Source organism: Neodiprion pinetum, chromosome 4 (genome assembly GCF_021155775.2).
Source record: "Neodiprion pinetum isolate iyNeoPine1 chromosome 4, iyNeoPine1.2, whole genome shotgun sequence".
Taxonomy (NCBI): domain Eukaryota; kingdom Metazoa; phylum Arthropoda; class Insecta; order Hymenoptera; family Diprionidae; genus Neodiprion; species Neodiprion pinetum.
The window spans coordinates 36,882,817-36,906,646 of record NC_060235.2 but is presented as its reverse complement, the minus strand read 5'-3'; the positions used below and the strand labels follow the sequence as shown (position 1 = coordinate 36,906,646).

General features: G+C 45.5%; 1 protein-coding gene across 10 annotated transcripts in view; it reads left to right on the top strand.

The window, feature by feature from the left end:
* The window catches only part of heph (polypyrimidine tract-binding protein 1 heph), a 358,510-nt gene that overhangs the window by 304,723 nt on the left and 29,957 nt on the right, over window positions 1–23,830 (top strand). For 9 of the 10 annotated variants that reach the window (XM_069135784.1, XM_069135783.1, XM_046623389.2 and 6 more), the window contains one exon: window positions 7,944–8,129. In XM_069135784.1, the coding sequence (XP_068991885.1) occupies window positions 7,944–8,129 (186 nt within the window). The remainder of the gene's footprint in view (window positions 1–7,943; window positions 8,130–23,830) is intronic. The other variant, XM_046623388.2, reaches the window with a different exon arrangement.

The following is a 23,830-nucleotide window of genomic DNA, read 5'->3' as shown; positions in this document are numbered from 1 at the left end:
GAACCGGCCGGATAAACCAGACGAGATTTGATTCCTTCCCCTTTCGTTTGAAAGCAGTCCATTCTGAGATTTTAAGGAAAATTTCTGGGTGTGAAACATGTGCGGCCTGGCACGAATATACCGAGAGTGAAATCGCTGCTTACGCGTGACTAAGAGAAATGTTTTTTTTTTTTCCCTCCGATTTTTTTCATTCCGTCGTAGGGAAGAAGCGGGAACGGGTGGGGAAATGGTTTTGCGGAAGGTTGTAGAATGTAGCGAATAAAAATTCAGGTTCTTATATACCGAAGGAGGATGAGGAGGAGGACGAAGAGGAGGCGGGCGATACATCGATCGGCTGAAAAATTGAGGGGGCGTGAGAAACGGGACGAAGAGGATCTTTTCTGCGCTCCGTTCCGTCGGGCGATTCTCGATAACGGTGTTCCTCTCTCCCTCTCCCTCCCTCTCCCTCTCCCTCTCCCTTTATTACACATAGCAGCGGTCTCTCTTCTTTGAGGCCACAATGCATCTCCTCGCGCGTGACTCGCCGCGGTCGCGCGACGCGAAAGCCATTTAACGGCGGGAATTCCGAACGAGTCGTAAGAAAATATTGGCTCCGTGATCTTTTTCGTCATAAAGAACGCTTTCGGAGGAGATTGAAAAGGCGACGAGGAGGAGAGGGGTGGGGGTAAGACTCAAAACACACGTCCCACCGCCAGGTCCGGATGAAAATTTACTATAAATTTCTTCGTCCTTGACGAATCGACGAACACGGAGAAGCGGAATTTCTCTTTCCACCTTTGTCATGTTCAAACCGTAATTACCCTTTGCACAAATCTTATAAGCTTGCCGCGAAGCTCAAGATTCGTGGTTAAAGTCTGAGTATAAGATCAGGCGGCTCGATAACGATTATGAGTGAGCCCCGAAACTTGAAAGTCATCCGATGTTCAACGACAAAGCACGTGGAGCGCAAAAACAAGACACGAATCAGAAAGAAAAATTTTGGAAGCAGCTTGGAACACGGCGACTAAGGAATTCACGTGGCATTGTTTGAAAGCGAGTTCAACCACAGTCACAGATCGTGGAGTCAGCCGAGGCGGAAGAACACTGAGAAGTTAATTTAGCATCGGTTCATTGAAACGTCGAGGCGTTAGGGAGAAATCTGGGATCCAAATCCGGGATCCGAGGGTCGCACCTTTTGGGACCGGCCCGTCCCACCGCGCTGGGTTCAAGAGACGCTCCCTGCCTCTGAAATAATGGTAGCAATCCTTACCCGGGAAGGGTAAATATATTGTGTACGAAAGCCAGTTAAATATTTAGTGCTTTTGCGCTAATGGCTGGGTTAGTGCCGGTAATGCGACGCCTGTGTAATGCTCAACTCAATTTCCCCCGCTGACAGCTTTCGGCTTTTCAAAATATTCCGCATGTACATAATATTCTCGTCTAGCGGGAGAGAGAGAAAAAAGAGTGGATCCTTCTCGCGTGATCTGATTCTTTAGAACCGTGCGGCAACTTTCACCGGAAGTTTAACCACCCTGAAACCTTTTTCAAGATCTGTTTGGTGACTGAAAGTCGTTGGATATCGCGCCATCGTAGTTTCTCAAGATCGCCGTGATCTATCGGCTCATGGCAGCGCTGGTGCCTAATTTCTCGCGGATAAGCGAGTTGACGCGCGTGCGAATTTGGAGCAGTCGCCGGAACGACGCGCTTCGGAAAACACGTTCACGACAAGGCCTAAGGCCGATGATACACATCCAACCTCACGAGGTTGACGAAAATAGTTCTTGTCATAGAGATCGCGAGAACGGCAACGGCTCGAGTTCCCCCGGTATAGATGCACGAAAATAATGCGAAAACAACGTATCACGTATGCGAAATTGCGATGGTGTGAGTCAACGGACGGATTTGATATCATATAATGATGGGATATACGCGTAACGATAATGAATGTGAAATAAGATCGACTTAACGTCATGGGATTTTATGACTCAGGTTTTTCCCACGTGAGCTAATAAATGATATTACGATTCGACAGCTCAATCATTATGCGTTCTCATTCAAATTCATAATAAACCTAGAACTACCATCCTGGATGATCGAAACCAATACGAAAATCCGAGGTAACTTCGAATCGAAGAAGCTTCGACCATACAAGATCTTTCGGATCGTTGTCTCACGGAATCATCGAGGAGTCAAAAAATCACTCGAATCTCGTAAACGTTGTTCGCGTCTAAACGCCTTACAGCCGTTCGAAACAGTTCTTGCTTCGTAAAATCGCAGCGATGCGACATTTCGTTGGAGAATTTTCCCGACCTTATCATAGACTCGCAGCATTACGATATTTCCGATTCCTTGTAACTAAACGACAATGTCGCTGTGGCAGCGAAAATTCCGCGCAGTAGTATAAACGGAAGTGGCGTAGGGAGGAGAATTTCCCAGGACGACGGCGACCTGGAGGTACTTTCGGATCATGTTGGGGAGGATCACGCGGTGGTTCCCGAGAATGGGATTGCTATTGATTATTTCCCTCTGCCTTCGCGGATGCGACCCTGCGAGAATCTTTCTCCTGTTTCTTCCGCTCCTGAAAATGAAAGGCGGCCAATTAGCCACGTTTCGTGCGAAAATTTGAGAAAACGCGGCTTCACCGGGAACCGGGAATCTGGCAGGAATAACGCTGGAACAACGCGAGCGTTACACGTGTACTTATTCTCTGAACAAGATCCGTGCGCGTTTATCCGAGTCGCAAGCTCGGCGCGATTATGGGACGGAAGCTCTACTATCTCCGTGTAGTACCTATGCAGAACAAACCATGACGAGGGGTCGTAACTCGAAATTTCCCTCCCAGCGCTGCGGGATAATCGCACGTAACTTTTCAATTAGCGAAACGTAAGCCCCGAGAGTTATAGGGTTATATATATATGTATATATATAGATAGACGTATGTATCGCAAGCTCTTGTATCACGTACTTTTACACACAGCTCTATCACCGCACGGCGTTTGCCTTCTCGATTCTCCTACGACCGCGTGCGGCCTGAATTATCCGACTACACTACCCGCAGCCTTGAGAGCGGAATGATATTCTCTGCTGCCTGCCCGGGGCTTGTTCGTCGGGATTATTATTTCCCTTTTTTACTTTTCCTTCTTCCCTTGAATCCGCCACTGTTTCCCCCCGAGAACGCGTATTCCCGGTGAAGGACGGGGCGATGACGCGTTTTTTCCACCCCCTTTTCGCTTTACCCCTCTTTCTCTCTCTCTCTTTCTCTTCCTCTTCCTCTTCCTCTTCCTTTTTCTCTCGTTCCCGCGCTGTTTTATCCACCCCGGGACCGCTCCGCCAGAAATGCAAAGTAATCGCGCGATAACAACCGCAAACAACCGTTCTAACCCAGCGGGCGAACTCTCGCGCCCTTGCGGGTCGTGTCGATGTGTACAGTTTTGCGTTAAAACAACCCCCGACACAGGCGGCCGATGCTATGCCGCCGCTCACTATCGTTTCTACTACGTTCGCCGACCAAAAACACTCTGCGCGTGTAAATACGCCGGGGTGGGGGGGTAAAAAAGAAACGGAAATTAAAATTCAACGGTGATTAACGTGTGCGCAGTTACCAACGATTCTCACGCATAATTAATCATTGAAACCTTAAGTTATCACCGAGTGTAGTTTGCGGAAACAATTGCAAAACCGGTCCAACTGGTCCGGCTTTTGGTTCGCGGAACATAATTCTCTGGTGTTTGGAGGATGATATTTTATGAGAAGTGTCAAGTTTCTCGAGGAAGTCTTCGCGTAGCATTTCTCATCGCATGTGACAAGTACCTTGGGTGACAAGCATAACCCGATCCGCATGACTTTAATTTTGTGTAAAATAAAAATTTGATTTCGGATTTCGAATAAGCGATGATACTGAACAACATCCGACGATGCCCACGCAGCGTGCCGAAATTGATTTCGTAAGCGATTGCAGTGCCGTTTACACACGCCGAGAGGAAATAAATTGAAACTTGTACAGTGTATATATATACGTATATAATATAATTCGTACCTTGCAAAATACATAATCCAGAAACTGCTGGTTTATATCGTATCTGCTTGTACCCTCATATACCGAAATGATAATTATCGGCACCCCACCGCCATCGTTATCATCATCATCATAATCACCGATGCGATTATTATCGTTAAATTAATTGCAATTGGTGATACGAAAATAATGACAATAACGATGATGATGACGATCGTCGCCGTTCGCTCGCTCGCTCGCTACAACTGCACGCGCATTTCCATACTTTGTACACGGGCACAATTTACCGCAAATTAAACGGGTGTTTTGGGACGCATGCAGGGTGAAAGAGGAAGGTTTACGATCGGAAAGATAAAAAACAAAAAAAATAGAAGAAAAGAAGAAAAAAATAAAAAGGTTCACCGCATACGAGCGCGCCGTTCGTTTCACCGGTTGCATGGAATTCAGTTATACCTGCGTTAATTACGCCGAATCGAGGTAGCGGGCTTTCGGACCGTTCGCGTTTTGTCCAGGTGTTGGTTGACCGGGTCGCGGTTGCTCGGTTGGACGTGCGGTTGGTCGGGCGTAATGCACCGCGTGCAGGGGAGGGAGTTGGAAAACGGGGACGAGTGCCGACGAACGGACGAAATGTTTGTCGGTGAAAATCTCCGCCTCGGCTTCGTTCCCCGTTCCATACCACATTTATGCGCATTTCATTCGCAAGTGCAGCGTGTGTCGGAGGCCGGCTACGTGGGGAATTCGCTAACGGAGTTACAGCCGCGTTTTCCTCGCAATGACGATCGGAGATACGGATCTGAAATTTAGTTTCCACCCACCCTCGAGGGAAGAAAGGCGGCTTCGGTGTTGCAGGGAGTCGCTTCTCTTCTTCTCTTCCCGCCCTTCCCGATTCTTCTCTTTCCTATCTGCGTCCTTCCCTCGCTCTCGGCACTCGGTGAAAAACAAGCCCGAACTCTTGAAAATCGTTTCTCATATTTTCATCACGTTCTGCGGGCCGAGAGGAAATTACGCGCCACAGAGCCGGCAAACACTCGTCCGTCCCGTCGGATTCCTTTGACCGGCTTAAACGTATCCGGGAATTTTTAATAACTGTCATCTCGTACCGCGTATTTCGAGCGAGGCGCACGAAGCTCCTTCTCCTTTAAATCTCTAGTTCATATTATGCCGCAACTCTCGTTTGATCTGCCAGATGAGGGACTAAAATTATTATACACGTCTATACGTATATTATACATATACATGTATAACCCACGAGAGTTGGTGGATTTAGTCGTGCGATTACACGAGATGGTTCTCGTTTAACTACGTGATGCTTCGCGGATGAATTATTTGCTTTACCGACATTTTGTTTTCCTCCCTACGATTTCAGATATGTATATATATATATATATATATATAAGCTGTTGGGTAAAAGGTTCGATTTATTAGGGGCCATCCATAAATTACGTCACACGAATTTTAGAACTTTTAAACCCCTCCCCCCGCCCTTGTCACATTTTTAGAACCCCCTCCCCCCCGATGTGACGTCACAAATTTTTCAAACTTACGCATGTATTTCATTTTTTTTCTTATTTTTATTAATAAATAATCTTTATATATAAATTTCGTGTTTTAGTACTTTAAATTTTAACATGTGACGTCACAAAGCTTTTGATCCCCCCCCCCCCCTGCCCCTTGTCACACTATGTCACATTACGGTGATACCCTCTCCCCCCATTAACGTGTGACTTCATTTACGGATGGCCCCTTATGTAACCTTGACGATAGTCATAAATATGACGCGATTGGATTGAAATGATCGTTTGCTTCTGGTTTTCGGTCACTCTTAATGATAAATTTACCCTCCCAGCTCTTCGGTAATCGAGATATTATGGGATTGATTATTGACCTTATACCACCGGGATAACAGCTAACAATTTTCCGAGATTCGATACTATCCAACTTTTGAGTAATAAACGGCTAAGCCGTGCTCTGTAATCACCGGGTTTGGTCGATGCTACTGTACGTACCATGTGTTTGTACATATATATGTACACATATATACAATCCCTTTATTTCTCTCTTAAATATCTTTGCTTTTTCTCCCGATCCGTAGAAGGTTCTCGACCGACCGAGTTTTATTTTCCTCCCGCTTTACTGCACACCCTCATCTCTTTTCCCTCTTTGTCTCCGTCGCTATACGCTCCCGGCTCATCGAACGAGTCGAGCTTAAGCAATATTGATTTGAGCAAGAGAGAGAGAGAGAGAGAGAGAGAGAGAGAGAGAGAGAGAGAGAGAGAGAGAGAGAGAGAGAGAGAGAGAGAGAGAGAGAGAGAGAGAGAGAGAGAGAGAGAGAGAGGAAAATAAAAATAAATAAATAAATACGAGAAAAAGAAATCAGGCGAGCAAAGCAACGCGCGTTCAACGAGCAGCCTCCTAGGGTTTCACAGGATCGCTTTTTCTCAGTTTATAGTCTTTTATACACACGGCTTGTATACACGCACAAGGCACCGTTTCTTCTTCCAAAGATCTATTCGTTTCGTTTTCCGCGATTTACAGTTCACTTACACTTCCATGAAAATGAATTAAGGACGGAGGGACATTCTGAGGAGAGAATTGAACCTTGTGTCCCGCGAAATTTCCCTTGCTTGTTGTTTCGACGCGCCTCTGTCTTTCATTTTCGCGATGAATCCGGGAACTGTAACGATCCTGATAACGACGACGATGATGATGATGCTGATGGTGATGATGATCGCACAACGCCTAGAAAATTTCGTCTTCCATCTCTTATATATATATATAACACAATAATCCGGTACAAATTGTTAACTGTAGAAAGTGAAGAGGGGGAGGAGGTGGTGGCGGTGCCCTCTTCCCGCAGAACGGTTGCGCCGAGATGAGGGGTTGAAACCACTAGCTCAGCTGTTTGTTATTTATCGTCAGGTCGACCCCCCGGATTAACCTTGCCAACACCCTCGCCTCGCCTCGCCTCGGCTCCCGCATCCACGATGAAACAATGATTATATGCGGTACTTAACTCCGGTAAAATCCCATTATCGCACCTCAGCGTAAATTCCCACCTCCCTCCGAGTTATATTCCCACTTTTTCTTCCGTCAAATATCTTCGTGCCTTCTGGAGTGAGCTGTAGTTCAGATTTATTATCATTTATTACGAAGAGAATATCGAATGTAGTCGCGGTCAGGTGAAAAGCATTCCTGCTGATATTTACGTACAGACGTCGGTGATTCGACGAATTTGCTGAAGTAAAATCTACCTCAGAGTCGAGTCGATATTTCAGCGATTAGATTCGCGACGAGTCTTACGGCCGAAGAAGGCTTCTATCATTTGAGAAAGAGGACCCGCGGAGGCGGCCAACCAACCCCATCGAGGGAAATTTAATCTGGCCCGATGTAACCGTAAGAGAGGAGGCTTCCCAAGGCGGAGGGAGGTGGGCGGTGGGCGGTGGGGGGGAGCGAGTGGGGTCGGGAAATTATGCAGATTAATTAAGGAACGTTGCAGAGTCAGAGAGAGAGAAGATGGGGCAAGCGAATTGGGGAACTAAAATATCAGCGCGGCAGCAAAGGCGAGACGACGAGCGGGAAACTAGGCCGAACGTGTAAACACTCTCTCGCAAATTGGAAATTAAGCGAGTCCCCGGGATTTGTACAGCGGCAAGCAAAACTCCTCCGGGGGATATTCGTGTTCGCGGCTTTCCCACGGGAAAATAATCCCCCCCTCCCCTCCGCCACTTTCGCAATTCCTCGCCCATCGCTAAAGAGTAAACGATGCTCGCGGCGTGCGCGTCACGTGAATATATATACATATATATAATGATTTTGTACACGCTTTTTTTCACCCTCCCCTTCGGAGTGAGTCAATTTTGCAAACTGAATGCACCGCGACGTTTTCCAGATTCAAAATGATCATCGAGCTTTCGACAGGTGAAAGTAATATCTTCGTTTGTTGTTTCAGGCCTTTTTGGAGATGGCCGACGAAGGGGCTGCGGCCACAATGGTGACGTATTACGCATCCTGCGTGGCCCAGCTGAGAGGAAGAGCTGTTTACGTCCAGTTCAGTAATCATCGAGAGCTGAAGACGGACCAGACCCACAGCAACGCGGTCAGTAGTCCCACAAACATCATCGCCAACCCGTCCAACGTCAGTATCATTATTATTTTATTTTTATTTAACTTATATTGTATACTTTGAATTATACTCGTAATAACATATCTTATACGTGCGTATACCAGGGTGGTTAAAAAAAAGTAGTTTCTTTATACACCCTCGAATGTTGATATTTTATAGAAAGATCCTCCCAAGAGATAAGCTCTGTATTGTTAGATCTGACAGGTAGATCTTTTAATTTTTATATCCCATTCATTTGCCATGGGAAAATTTAACTTTTTTTTTAACAGTTAAATTACTCGTATAATATCCAATATTCTTTAAGTTCGCACGTAGATCCTTGATACCGATTCTTCAAACTTTGCAAATCGCTGTAGCAAAGCATAGTTATCATCGTTATAACATTATCGATTTTCTCTGTTACGACGGCAATATGTTTTCTATGACGATAACCATGCATTATTATGGAGGTCTGGAAAGCTTGAAGAATCAGCTTCATGGATTTATGCATGAATTTGAAAAATATCGAATACCTGACGAGTATTTTAACTTTCAACGAAAAATGAAATTTTCCCACGTTAAATAAATGGGAAATAAAAATTGAAATACCGACCTGTTAGACTTGAGTTAACGAGCTTATATTCTGAGAGTACTCTTTTCTTTCTATCAAACACTGACATCTGAGGGGGTAAGAGCAAAAAAATAAATAAAAATTTCCTTCGGACTACCCTAATATACACCATATGACTGTAACATAGGTAACTGTGATATACTTCTCGTTTTTATTATTCTTGTTACGACAATTATCACGCATGTACGAAATAACGTCGATTTCAATCCATGTTTCGCGTGGTGTTTCCATATGCCGCAGGTGATTCATGAAGCATCCTCGAAATGCAGTCGCTTAAGCAACGCGCTTAGCAAGCCTTGTCCGAATGTCGCTCCTCTCGATGTAATTATTTTATCGGTCGATACACCTGCGAAGATTCGTAACTTTGCCCCGTCTATGGCTCTTCTAACTGACGTGTGCACCAGGTGATTTTATTCCACTACCTCAAATCTCCAATACAAACTTCCGGCGTTGCGGACTATAATCTTATATAATCTTATTACGACCGTCATCCCGCCGCTTACGGTGTGCAGTAGTCCTATATCTACTAAAAACCGTTCCTCACTCGTTACGAACGGTGATAAATTAATTCCCTACTTTGATAGGAAACTATCTTGGATGTACGTACATCGCATCTCGACGCGAGGCTGTTTGAAACAAAATTCTCGAAAACTTAATTGTTTACCAAAAATTGTCAGTTACCCATTCTTAATGTCGGGAATTCCGACCTAACGAAAGTTTTCTGTGTTCGATGATTATTCTTTTCCTCCCCTTTTCATTCTTTCGCGAACACTTTTGCAAACAGCAACAACAACCACAATGTGTGTATAAATTCAAAGTAGGATGAGACCGGTTGCCGTGAATGAGAACCTCGCAACAATTATTGCATTAAGCGGGATAAAACAAGGGATAAGGATAAAACACCGTACGTACATATATATGTCGTAAAAAACAAAACAAAAAAAAAAAAAAAAAACTAAAACCCCGTTGTATATGGAAACACGCGGGTCCGGGTTTCGCTGTCCCGTAAATCCTTGGGCGTGTTGTTCCAAAAATGAGTAAAAATCCCACGGCTTATATCCGCGCGGCGTCACTCCAGGCTCAACCTGGCTCAAGAGGACGATGACGGGCCCGCCGCCTCACAATCAGTCTTCATCTTCACCCCCATCCCTTCACCCCCTTCCTCACCCTGCGCTTCGGCAAGGATTCCTGCAGAGCGTTGCTTCCACGTCCCGACAGACACAATAGGCCGAGGAGAATATTATTTCCCCCGAAACAATTAAAACTTGAGAAACTTGGCGTCATATCGCGATAACCGGAAACCATCCTCGCCACGCTGATGACTGGATACTCGCGTAAATATTATTACATGTATGCATGAAACTCCGGGTAATATATGGATACGTCGGGAAAATCTTCCGCCACCGTCTTGAGGAATTAACCAACTTTCTGCCACCATGTTTCTACGATAATAATTTTCGTTTGGCTAAAATTTCAATTTGTCATATTGTTTTGCACTGAGATATCTACATCCTCCAGTTCTCAGGCCTACCTTAGTCGTTGCCGTTTCATCGATTTTTTTATTAAATCTTAGAATTAAAACGCTTCATCTTCAAATTTTTACCACTTCGATTCCACCGTCGGAAACAAATGCAACCTAACGTGTTTTTTGTGTGAAAGAAATTGAAGAAAAATTGCAACGCCCGACTTATCTTACCGAACAAAATATTCTAAGGGAAAAATTTCAGGACATATCAAAAAAAAAGGCACATGTTTTTCCTTTTAGTTTGAGGTAGTTAATCCCGCACATGCGAAAATCGAGCCGCCAAAAAAAAAGAAAACAAAAAAAAAAAAAAACAAATTGTTTCAAGTTCTTCTGTCGAAAAAAGTAGTCATGTCGGAGTAGGTATATCCTTAAGTTTTCAGAGGGGTGATGAAAGCGGGATGATGATTAAATCCGTGCAAACATTCCGACGGTATATAGTTTAACGAAGTTTCTTCGTGTCCTCTGCATCCCGCACGTCACGTCACTGGGACTTTGGCGGGAGTAAAACTCCGCGGTTACACGTTGTACGTAGGTATTTGTGTCACGTAGTCAGAGGAGCCGAGGGCCTGGGGCTAGAAGAGGAGTTGGACCCGGTTGCGTTCGGTTCGACTTTGCTTACCCCGCGGCGCGGCGAGGCGCGGCACGCAGTCGGGTTAATTAAACGTGTAATCCCCCATCCGACAGATTCTGCCGGGGCCTCGAGGCCTACGCCGTCAGCGGCGACGTTGACGGCGGCGTCCCGCCCCCCGCATTCGATCCCTAAACAGCCCCCGAGCGGACCTAAGCTCTGCCATAATTAACGCCCCCGCATTATATAATTTATGAACGACCTCCCGCCGACCGAGTCCATCAACGCCGGGGTCGAAAATATGCGAACCCTGCGCCACCCCCTTTTCAATTACATAATTCACCTACGCGTTACGTCGCGTATCCTTAGGGCGGATTCTGCGCTACGATTTGCTTTGCAACTTTTGTTCGACACTTCGTCCCGTTTGTAATAAGGCTTGATAGTTTCGCCAGCTAGTATTTGGCTAATTACGTAACGGTTCGTCCTGCCTTGCAGATATGCCCCACGGCCTTTTTACCCGTTCGTTTGGTGGGCTTCTGGCCTACCGCCCTTCTCGCTAGGTCCTTAAGTTATAGACTTTTAGATCGGGTTTATACACCCCATAACCGGGGCCGAACCTTCACCATCCGCAGCTCAAAGGCCTACCTTGCCTGAATGTTTTATGCGGTCACACGCTATGGCCGGCTATTTATTTCCGGAAAGTATATCGGGCTGCGGGATTTCATTCTCGTTATACGTTGTAAGCCACCCCCATGGAAATTATTACGACCACGGATTACGCGTTGCGCGATCGAATTATGTGCTCGGGAATTGCCGAGATTTCTTTACGGTCAAGTATCGTGTGGAGATGATATCGAGTCGAATTGAAATATGGGAAAATTAAAGAATCGAATTTAAAAGCGACACGTCAGGTATATTTATACAATGGAAAAAGAAACTTTGGTGTCGGAATCATAGAATTGATTTTTCGATGAATCTTGCAATTCTTTCCCAAGCTTGAAAACTAAGTGATATATTCTAACTGTACACAGAAAAAAAGAATTCGTTATATTTACCATGCGTGAAGATCAATTAGGGCTAAATAAATGTTTTATCGAATAAAATAAATTTTGATTCACTTGATAAGACGAATTATTGTTCCGATCACATTTTTGTTGGATACAAATAACATTTATTTGAATGGAATAACCATATATTTTACAATGTGCGATAAATTAAACAAATCCTTTCTGGGTGCATACAAATCATTTTGGAAGAAAAATTTCAGCAGGCGAGAAGCTTTTCAACGCGGATCGAAGAATCGGCGCTGCGGCGCGGCGTCCCGGGGCACGAAAAGAAATTAACCCCCCCCAACTTCCGAATCCCTTCTTCCTACTTGGAGCTGGAGTTTGAAAGAAGCGACGAAGCCGTCTAATTTTCACCGTCTTGGGAGGTGTTTCGCGTCAATGCGGAATCCGGGCGAACCAACCACCTTGGGATTCGGTTGCGGCTTAGAGCAATTAGAGGCGGAAAGCGGTTAAGAGAAGCCGACGAACAGGCAAGCAGGCGGCCAGGATGATCCGGTCAACCTGCGCGTACCTCGGACGTCGCGAGGGTAATTATCAAACGGCTCGCTGGGGGTAAAAGCGCAGCTACGGGGGGGCGGAACGAGTCCGGTGCTAAATTAATTACCGAACAACGTGTACCGGCGCGTGCAAAAACACTAATTTGCGGGTTCGCAGACACGTGCGAGGTTAAACGCCCCGCGACGGCGTCTTTATTAAGCCTGCGGAGGATAGCCGGGCACGCGATATTGCCGAGGAAGGGAAAATACACGGTCGGTATTTGGGTTGGACGGTCGGCGGAAGGGAAAAAACGGAGGAAAAGCCCGGACGATTTTCCTTTGCTCCCCCGGCGCAGGACGGCCGATATGTATAATCGAAGGGCTTGAAAACGATGCTGACGATTTTTTTCCGCACGATTTGGGTTGCGGGACAGACTGCGGAACGACACATCGAAACCCTTGGAGGTACGCGTGGTATATACGATGTATTACCGACATCAGCGAGATTTGTCTTCTTCCTTCACCCTCCAGCCTCCTAAACAATTTGTACGCTTTAAAGCGGGCCGAGCTTTCACACCGATTGCTTTCTCGCAAAGCACACGCTTCCCCGGCGTTTCTCAGGAGACGTCTGCCGGGTGATCTTTAAATTACGATGCCAGGCGGCTGCAGGAGTCTGCCGTTGGTAGAAAAAGCTCTCGGTGCAGAGCTTCGATCAGACGCTCCAACGCGTTTCATCCTTTTCGGATTTTTAAGGAAAATTGGTAGAGCCGAGCTGAGGAACTTGCAGTTATTCATCGTTTCCGGGTGAGGGACGAACGTGTCACGGGAAAAATCTTCTTTCTCCGAGTCAAACAGTTCGCCGGAGAGGGAAGACACGGTGAGATAAAAACAAAGAGGGGTTGTTTTCGCTGCCGGTGACACTCGTAAAGGGACTCCAGCTATCCCGGTAATACTCGAGAAGAAGAGAGCCGAGCCTTCCCGTGGTGTTCGGCCGGACCTGAACGTCTTATTTCCGAATAAGAAATCACCACCCGCACCCCATAAACTTCGGAATATAACCCGCTTTATGCCACGTCACGACACCGTTGGGAACGGTGTGCACGACATGGTTGAAAATAAAGAAACAACGCGTCTCCTTCAAGATGGACGTTGGAAATATGCGCGAATCTAAGTTACTTTTTTTTCTACTTCTTCTTCTGTTTTACTATTCGCTTTCCGCGATCCGGTGGCGCTCTCGAAGCTTCGTGAAAGAAAGCGAATCTGCTGCATCAGCCGCGAACAACGCGGTCAATATGCCCAGACTCTGCCGTATTGAGAAATCGGGATAATACACGCGACAGGTGTCAAGGGTCAGGTGCGATTCTCGTCACTCGTTATGTTAAGGTCGGCATGATAAGCAACGCGGTTATCATTGTGCCGAAACAGTTATTCCACTGTCGTCTATAAAATATTCGTACCCCACGATACTGATTGTCCTCGGACACGCAAACCTGCCGGTCAATTTGTCAGCGAAATGCGAAAGAAAAGAGAACGACACTTTCCGGATGACGAGCGTTTCCTGCAGCGATTCAGGACATCCTAAAACCTTGGAAATCCGCGAGGAAGAAATTTTTTTTTTCCAAAGACATCGTATCGCAGCGTAGAATGACTGGAAGAATTTTACAAACAAATTAACAACTCCGAGCAGAAACTTATTCCGCGGAAAAACATCGGCGACATCTGGATGCATATTAATTGAGGTGTAAGGTAGAAGGTTGCCGGTGTTTTTAAGGACATATCGGGGCGACTGGCGCCCGGCGAGGACTGAAGAAGCCTCGGGAACAATGGTGAAATTAGCGGTGAAAAAGCGGGTGAATCGGGGATCGGGGGAGGTTTTTAGGAGGGGTGGCAAGTGGACGGTTGATGGTAGCGACTGGTGGCGCTGATGGGAATTCCAAATGCCGCGCGGTTTCTTAATGATTGAAGATTTGTGTCAGCGGCGCCCAAAACGAGCCCCGAACCACCGCCGTCTTCTCTTTAGCAGCGTTACAACCTCTTCCGAACGAGCCTTTCGGAGTTTTTTCCACGTACATTGCGGCAACGGTTGTTTATTAAATCGTCAATTTAACCCAAATTAATCTCGCGACTCTGCTTCTGACGGTACGAACGCACGGATTATTCTAATCAACGGTACTGCTTCTTTATTGCTCAAACACTCCGCGATGAACACTCTTCCGGTGATTATCCAAGGTCGTTGGAAGCCGGAAGCAGATTTTAGAACGACTACAAGGTATAAAGAGAGACCATTGTAAATCGTAAGATCCAAGTTTGCTGAAATTCCGACACTGGACTAGAATTGGAAAATTATTACTCCTCTCGCTTCTTCTTTTTTTTTTCTTTTTTTTCTAATATGTATTGTTTCTAGTTTTGAACCGTGAAGTCCCTCCTTAAAAAACAATACCGAGTAGAGTATTTAAGGACTCGAAGGGTCGAGAAGTTGAGATCAACCGTCATTAGATGTAGAATTTCATTAGTCCAAGAAGCAAAAATTCCTGATAGTTCCAACTCCTGGACCGTTAAAAAATATCGAATAGACGAAATTTGATAGAGTTGTAACTTCCGGAAGTTTCTAAGACAAATTTTCATGCAGTTGTACATCTGTAGTATTCGAACCTCCGACCATCTAAAACTATTCGCAATTGAAACAATTCTGAGTTCTCACCGTTACGTTTTGACTAGAGAAATTCGGTGTAACGACGAGAGTGATTTCGACTATTCGAAACACTAATCCGCCCCCTACAAACGACAGATTTCCTAATACTGGGGCCGGGGGTCGAGCCGGTGGTTAGCAGAGAAGAAAGACATAAACGACGCTCCCTAAGCAGAGAAAAGTCAGGTTATAAGACCATCGTCTGGCCATTCGGAGGTGTCGCGTTTCATATTTCAGGGGTTGCAGCAATAACAATAGCACATTGTTACTCGGACTTGTCGCTGACGGGGTTGGCGCGCGGGCAAGATGGCGTAATATTTTTAATGGAGGGCGTCTCGGGCGTCGTTGCGGCGTGTCTCTCTCTCTCTCTCTCTCTCTTCCTCTCCCTCTCCCTCCCCCTCCCTCTCGAGCGTCTTGGATGATCTACGGCCCCGCATTGTTTCTAGGTGCTGCCTCGTATATTATTTTCCCCGTCGTTTTTTCATCCCCCACTCACGGTTATTCTACACGGCGGGTGGCTCGTTCCCTCGAAACTTTAAATGCTCGGCTTTGAAATAATGCGCCTCATCCCGCCCGACACCCCCGACGACGAGAAACTCCCGCATTACGCGGTAGAGTCGCTCTGATTCTTTCCCCCCTCGCCCCGAGAGTCGCGCCGGAGGTGCGAAACAACAGACGTCGCCTCCCGGTGTTTGACGATCCGCAGTTTTTCATCCCCGTATAATATATGTATATATCAGACCTTTTTAACCCCTATAAAAGCTTCGGACGGAGATGACGAGCCGTTGCGTTGACTTTCGCGTTTCGCGGACTCTGCCGCGTTTCGACGTTTTCAAACAGAAAACTAAAAATTTTATTCGACGAAAAAGAAAGGGACTCTCTCAAATCATTCAGCCGAGATTTCTGCCCCCTGATATACAATATAATATGCAAAACGGTGAAGTTCCGTGACGTAATTACATCCGACAGCCCCGTGAAATGCTTCCTTCTCCGTCTCTTTCTCCTCCTTATCCCTTCTCTGAACGCTAATTACAAAGCTGCGTACGATATAAATTCTGCTTTTGAAACGGAAAGACACGCCCTGACGTGAATTTAAATCGGGGTCCGAGGGACCATCCCAGCTCTTTCTCTTTCGCTCTGCTGCCCGGTCTCTCCGGCTTCAATTTAGCACCACTTTTCGGCTGGAGTAACATTCAAGTTTTAAAGAGTTTTCGTGCAATATCTATACATATATATATATATATATATATACACACACATACATATATACAAGAAACTGGGAGAAGAAGTCAGAAGTGAAAAAGTATAGAACGACGAGGAAATATCAAGGACGAGAGAGGTGGTTTTTAACTTATATTCGTCTTCATTTCCAGGCTGCGAAACTTTGTTTCATTTTTGTTCTCTCTTTCTGTCTATCGGCTTCTATTTTCTACGTTTTGCCTTTTTACGCCGGGTCTAGTAGGCGAGACTATTTTTCATCGCGTCGCCTGTTTTTGACCGGAAATCGTCCGCGAATCAATCGTCCGACGTGTCGGACGATGTGGGGAGAAAAAGCGAAAGGAGGAAAAAGAAAAAAACATCGCACGCAGACACAGCGAGGGGCAAAATGAAAATAATAACTGTACAGGAAAGTGAGAAAGAAAAATGGAAAGACTGATTGTTTTGGTGTCTGTCTGGTCCGGGAGCTAGCTACTCCATCATTTGAACAGGTTCGAATTCCGTTTGTAATGTTATTCAATAAACGTTTTCCCGACCGAAAGCGTGTTCTCATTCCCATCGCAGCTGTCCTTTCTCCCCCGATTTCATTCAACTTCTATTTCTCGCTCCCTCTTTCTCTTGTAAATTTATGTACGCATTGCTCTCACTCGGACCTCCAGACACGCCAAAGTGACATTGGCCATATTCCTCCCACTTGCTGCACTGCGATGCAACTCGCATATTCGCCTTTCCCACGTCGATCCAAATTACCCCGTTATTCTCAAATATCCTTTCACGTGTTTTGAACGCATATGCAGAAACGCCTTCCGCTGTAACTGCGCACCTCTCCGTAATATGTCAGGAATTTTCTCATTGTCACATTTGAACTCTCGACGTCGCAGGATGTCTTCTTCGTCAATTCTCACTCCTCGAATTACCTTCGTGCGGTAATTATCGATACCGTTGAACCGAAATTATTTCAACGCAGTAACGAATGTGAGAAATTGCCAGCGAAATACCGACTACTCGATCAAAATAGATCAGTCGATTTTCTCCCAGTTAACCCAAACCCCAATCGAATTCTCCAAATGCTTTCTCATTCTCCTTTCGGTTCACAATTGGAAATCTATCAATAGTTGTTCACCGATCAAGCGCATAGTCGTTGCAACGTAGTCCAAACCCACATATATTAACCTCCAAATTCAAACGTTTGCGAGTTCATTATTGGGGGAGAAGATTTGGAGACAGTTAATTTTTTCGTTTCTCAAAGCACCGCACGGCGCATCCCGAAGTTGGGATTAACAGTCTCATTGACCATTAACGACTGATATAAATTCGTGGGGCGAACTATCGCGGGGCGGTGAGTGAGGGGATAAAACGAGGGGATGAACCTAATTCAAACTAACCATCGCGTTACCAGGGCCGGATTATTATTCAACTCCCCATTCCTCGAGGAGCCGTAAGTTACTCTCGGCCTCTTTAATAATAGAGGCAGCAATTTGGTGGAAAAACGATGCAGGGCGTCGGTGGTCCGCCTTCTCACTTCTCGTTTCTCGTTTCTCGTTTCTCGCTCCGACTCTTCCTTCCAGGCCGTCGGCTCTCCGTCCCAATTTATCAATTGGCGGGGGAGAAAAGGAGGGACGAAAGTAGCGAGCCTTCCGTAACCCCTCTATATTTGATTCGCGCCAGCTTCTCTCCGGGTCAGCCTCTGATCGCCGCTGCGAAAACCGCTGCTGCAGCATCCGAGGGCTCGATTACCTCAACTCGGGTACTCGCGTTTCCCCTAAATACCCTATTTTTTTTACAGAGGGTGAAAGAGGAGGAGGGATAAGATCGGCGCTGCTTTTATCGAGATCTTAACCGGCCATTTCCGCCTACTTTTCCTTCCGAATGCTTGAACGCGGCCCAAATTAACACGTCTTACGCTATCGGACGACCCTCCTGATCGTTATTGAGGCCATTGCCGGAGCCGACCTCTGTTAGGTAACAAGTTCGAAACCGAGAGCCTGGAACACGTGCCGCCGGCCTATAAAATTCACCAAAGGACGGTTAAGCTTCGCGGACGAGATACGCGCTCTTCCGGTTTCGCATCCGTGTATATTTTACCAGTTATGGTTGGGACCTGCGTGTTTAATGGATGATAGGCACATTTCCACGGCACGCGTGAGTCTTCATCATCTTTCCCAGTTCGAGCGGTTACATATGCTTTCCACGTATGCTGCCGCCGACCCCGAAACTTCTTACACGCGCGTTACTCCGATCTTTTTTCGTCTGATCTATTCCTCCTGAATCCCGATTGATGCCGTCGATTACCTGACGAATGAACCGCGATTCGCATGGTACATACCTTCGGAAATTCTTCAAATGCGTCACGCCGCTTCGACAACTTGATGGATTTTTTATTTTTTTTTTTCTTATTCCAAACATGGCAGGGTTGTCGAAGAATTCGGGAAAATTGCAAATTCTGGGATTGAACCCCATCTATTGAAAGGCACGAATTTATTTCGCGACAAATGAATATCGTCATCTTTTGACGACTGTCGCGATATTGTTTCGTGAAAATCGACAAGTCTGAGTGATTATTGAAAAATTTTGACGGAAACTCAGGCGGGATGAGGGAGTGGAAAAGAGAAGCGAATCGTCTAAGTTTCTTGCGTGATCCACTGAAGAAAACCAATTAAGTAATGCGTTGAAGTATTCCACGAAACGCGTTAAGGTTGAATTCAGCGGTTCGCTTCTTTCGTATTCATCTCGATGCGAACGCACGATGCAGAAGGTGGCACAAGACGAGGGGGTAACGTTTTCGTTCTCCGAGTATAAGTCGGAGAAGACGTGAGGAGGAGTTGAAGAGGTAAGTGGACGCGATCGCGGAAAGTGTCTGCAGCGCACAGCGGTGGAGAAACGCGGTTGACACTCGACTCTGATGTCTCTGGGTGTTGAATAATTCATGCGATAATAAATGTACAAGCGAGGAAAGGCTGAGGTCGGTACCCGCGATGGCTCAGTCTTCTAAATAATGATATCGCCGAGAATAGACAGGCAATATTCATTGCGGACAATAATATCTGGCGCAACGGTAACGGGGAAACGCGTTTTGAACGGGGCGATTTGGATACGTGCCAGCGTCTGGAGTGGATGGTGGATGGGATAAGTGACGTGTTCACCCCGACGTTATTGCTGTTATTGCCGCGGGGTTAAAGGTGAATCAGTTTATAGCGGGATATAAAAGGTGATAAAAATTTAATAAAAGCCAAAACCTGGGATCGTGTCATCCCGATCTCGCGTTTCTACGACCGTAGAACGAACAAGGATCTCTCGGCAGAATTAAGGGGGCGGATAGAACGAGGCATCAAGAGGGTCTTTCCCTCATTTGACTAGTGTAGATAAATCCGATTTTCTCTGCCGTATCGTTAACGTCTGACGGCAGCTTCTTCGGGCTCGATCCGAGCTCTGGGGGCAGATCGGATTCTCCTACAGGGGTCGACATCCCCTCGTCTTCGTCCAGCCGAGAAAGTCAAGCAAACTCTGGTGAATGAGAACGGGGGATGGGGATGAGGGATCGAGGCTCGGGGGAGAAGGAGGAATCGAGATTTATATCTTTGCTTAAATAATTCGTCCCACCTGTCTGGAATCAATTTATGCGCAGATACAGTGGATTGAATAAATAAGTCGCGAGAGGGTGAGGGGGAGATTATTGGAAAAGTAATTTATAGCCAATATTACTTCTTTTTTACCCCGTATATACTTGCGTATGTATACGCAGGGGTGGCGGTCCGTCTACTCTCGTTTTTATTCCTGCTCCCCGATGTTCCCCAATTGGCCCTCTTCAAGGAGGAGGCTCTGGCCTCTTTTTAATAATCCCTTTCTCAAGTGCATCTCTTCAGTTTAGGTTTTAAACCCACCCTCGATTCTTCGTAGCTCATTACCGTAGTCGCATGACTGCCTGCCGATTTTTTCCTTTCTTCCATTCGCTTTTTTTTTTTTCTTCATTTCCTTCATCTTAACCGAAACCCACTCCCAAGGATAGAATGAAAGAAAAGCCAATAAACTCTACAGGTTAGGGTATAACGCATCCTTCTCCGCCTCCCTGATCTGATCGCTGGCCACGATACCCACCGACTGCGAATTGGCGCTCGCTTAAACGCCCCATTTTGATCCTTCCAGATATCGGCTCTTTGCAAACGGTAGATTTGATCCTGCAGTTTCTCAGCCACGTGCCTTCTCGATCCGGTACGCCGACGACCGTCCAACCGATTTCCATTCCCTCCTAAAGTTTCGGATTTACTTAATACGGTGGGTCTGATAATTCCCTAGGATCTTTTCGAATCTTGGTAGAAAAGAATTTCTTCCCATTCCTTTACCCATCAACCATTTTAAGCTTTCGCGTTATTTGCTGATGAGTTTCAAAGACAAACACTTCGGCGTAACTTAAAGTCACGAACATTCCCCGACGTACATCTTATGTTATACCGACGGTTAAGGGAACCAATTTCATCTTCGAGTCACACGTCTTGATCTGATGGAGAAGTAGTCCTCTCCCTTCTATCAGACTCGCACCCTACGGGCCTTAACATCCAAGACTTGGCTCGAGATATTCTCTCCGTTTCACCCGAGGCGAACGGTCTATAGCTCGCAGGTAGCGAGGAGGAGGAGAAGGAAGGTAGGTTGGGAAGAGAGCTGCAGGAAGTGGAAAGAGGGAGTTTCCGAATGTAATTACTTAGCGTCACCACAGTTATCGTACCTATTGCAGTTGTATCGTCACGGTCGAAGTTCTCGCGCGTATTTCTGCCTAATTGTCAGTCACGATATCGCAAATCCATCTCGAAGCAAAGCAGAGAGCTGTTTCTTTCCCGTACTTGTGTATTTATGGAATTTATAGCCCGGAGTCATTCCGTGTTGGCTTTGAATTATTAAGCCTTCGGTACGGTAAACTGAAATGCAAGTAACGCCTTCGCTTTAATATACTTTGCTGATGAAAACAGAGGGACGGTTGTAAAACCGGTTTGTTACTTCGAAACTTTCCGCGATTATACAAGTCGTAGTTTCAGATAATACCTGGTCCGCGATGCCTGTACTTCTAGTTTTAAGCCGTCGTAGCTTCTTGTGCCATGGCTCTCGTACAATCAACCTTCGGTTCTGAGACGTTGGCAATTGAAATGAAGGGACAAACGAGAAACTGAGACAATAGCCCACCGTTAATCCATCTCCATTCACGATATACTCTTCATAATCCTCCAATCCTTGTTTCCTCGGTTCGCTTTCCATAAGTAAATACTCAGACATATCTGCAGTAAAGGTTTCCCAACAGCCCAGAAGAAAAGCAATAAAAATAGATTTACAGATTTCTTATCACAAATTTGCGTTCCTCAAAGAAATGTCAGCTTGGCATCATGGTGAATGTTGCACCACTCGGAAACTCCAAGATTGGAGCTAGGAACCTCAGAAAAAAGGTGCGGGGGTTGCGTTTATGCCGCAATTATACGAAACTGCTTGGACCGCAGAGAATGGAAATGTACAGGAGCGAAACGACGTCGTCAGAGAAGGATTACACGGGCAACAACAAAGTGAAAAAAGGAGGGAGAAAAAAAAAAATACTCTGTAACAACCCCAAGTTGCCCATGGATGCGTCTGACGTATCGCGTGCATCTCTCGATGAAAATTTGTCCCCGGTTAGGTTGAAGCATCGTTTACAAAGCCCGTAAAGTCGGTCGGAAGCTCGCAGTGAAATTTGACCCCGCACTGTGTACGCGTATAAGGTGCAACGCGTTGCAGCCAGAAGAGCATCGCTTCGTCTAACAACCGTTTCCGACGTCTTGGTATTGGCGGCTATTACCGTCGGGTCTTCGCGTTTCATGGTTAAAGTTGAGAGTCGAGAGTCGAGGGTCTCTCGAGTCTGAATGCGGTAAAGGAGAAGGTTCCGAGTAGCTCGTGCCCTACCTGCCTACCAAACTTTTCATGCCCTGTGATGAGGAGAAAACTTCGCCGTCTCGCTGCTGCACTTACGGATATAGGTGTGCCAACCTCCTCCCTCGTCTTCTCCCCCGACTTATGCAAAAGAGATTTTGGCTCCGCGAGAAGTTTACTCTGTGGCTTGTAACGGAGTGCAACGATTTTCAGAAAACTGGATACCTGTACTACTCCGGCTCTGCCTCGTGGACGTCAATTACTTGGGTGGCTGATACTCTCACGATCACGCGTTGCGGGAACGAAAATCATTAGTCAACGTCCCGACGTGACGGTTTGTTCAACCACGTATCGCGCGACATCCACCCGAACAGACGTTCCTCGATCTTCCCCCGGCTCTACTTTCACCGTATTCCAAAATAATTCCAATCTCTTACGCCTGTCACAATCGCGTAGCATAGTTAGGTACTGCTTATCGTGAAATTTTGAAAAATATTCTGCGAGGTTTGCCTTAAAAAATTGGGAATAGATAGGTTTGATGGTACAGGGATCCTCTTTTTCGAAATGTCAAATTCTTCGGACCCAGGAATACAAATTATCCGTGATGTAAATCAAGGTTGAATTTGGACACATTGAACCCATTTCCAGTTTATTCAAGATCTTTCTATATAAACATAGATTATTCACACGGTATAATCTCAATCGTTACCGTGCCTGTCTAACCCTTCGCAAAAAAAAGTCAACACTGTGATAAAAATACAGGGTGAAATTGTTCAGATTATAATTTGGTGTTAATCTAACATACCCGATATGGAATTTCCAATTTGACTATGAAAATTTCTCTGTAATAGTACAAATTAGACAACTTTTGATAATTTCAAAACTACCATTTTTTACACTAGGTATACCATTCGGACAAAGAATGTTGAGCTGACTGGCTCTGCGTGTAAACATATACGCGAGGTACGGACACTGGTTTTTAATAAATTTGAAACCACGTTGTACTAATTAGTGTTTATAATTAACGGATATTTTACTATTTACTTAAGCGCAGTGGGTTCTTAACCCATTAAAGCCCAGGAAAAAACTGGGTCAGATAGCATCAAACTAACTAACTATTCTATTCGTAGCAAAATGAAAAAATGAAATAAACGTATTTTTTGTCATGTCATTTGCAATTGTATGTAAAAAATTATTGAAACAAATTATGCTGAAAGTCGTTAGTTTGAAACACTGACTGCGCCAATTGATTTTACGAGAAAAATGATGAAGAAAATCTATGTACCGTATTTTTTGTCAGAGTTCAGTTTGTTAGTGTAAAATCGTGCCGAATAAATTTACAACTCTCCATAATTTCCATCATAAGAACTATTGCACTGAAAAATTGAACTCTGACGAAAAAATTCCACATAGGTTTTCTATCTGACCCAGTTTTTTCCCGAGCTTTAATGGGTTCATGTTTTGAAGTTTAATGAGTATCTGAATTCGATAGGAAATTTCATAGAAAATGTACAAAGCATATAATTCACGATGTGCTTGCTGTGAATAATTGGTGTTGACCTGATACTAGTTCGATTCTAACCGACTCTAGATGTTTTCAAAGAAGTGGCATATGCAGGCTCTCTTTACGGGCACAAAGAGGCAAGAGACACTTGTCTTTTTTACATAAAAAGTCTT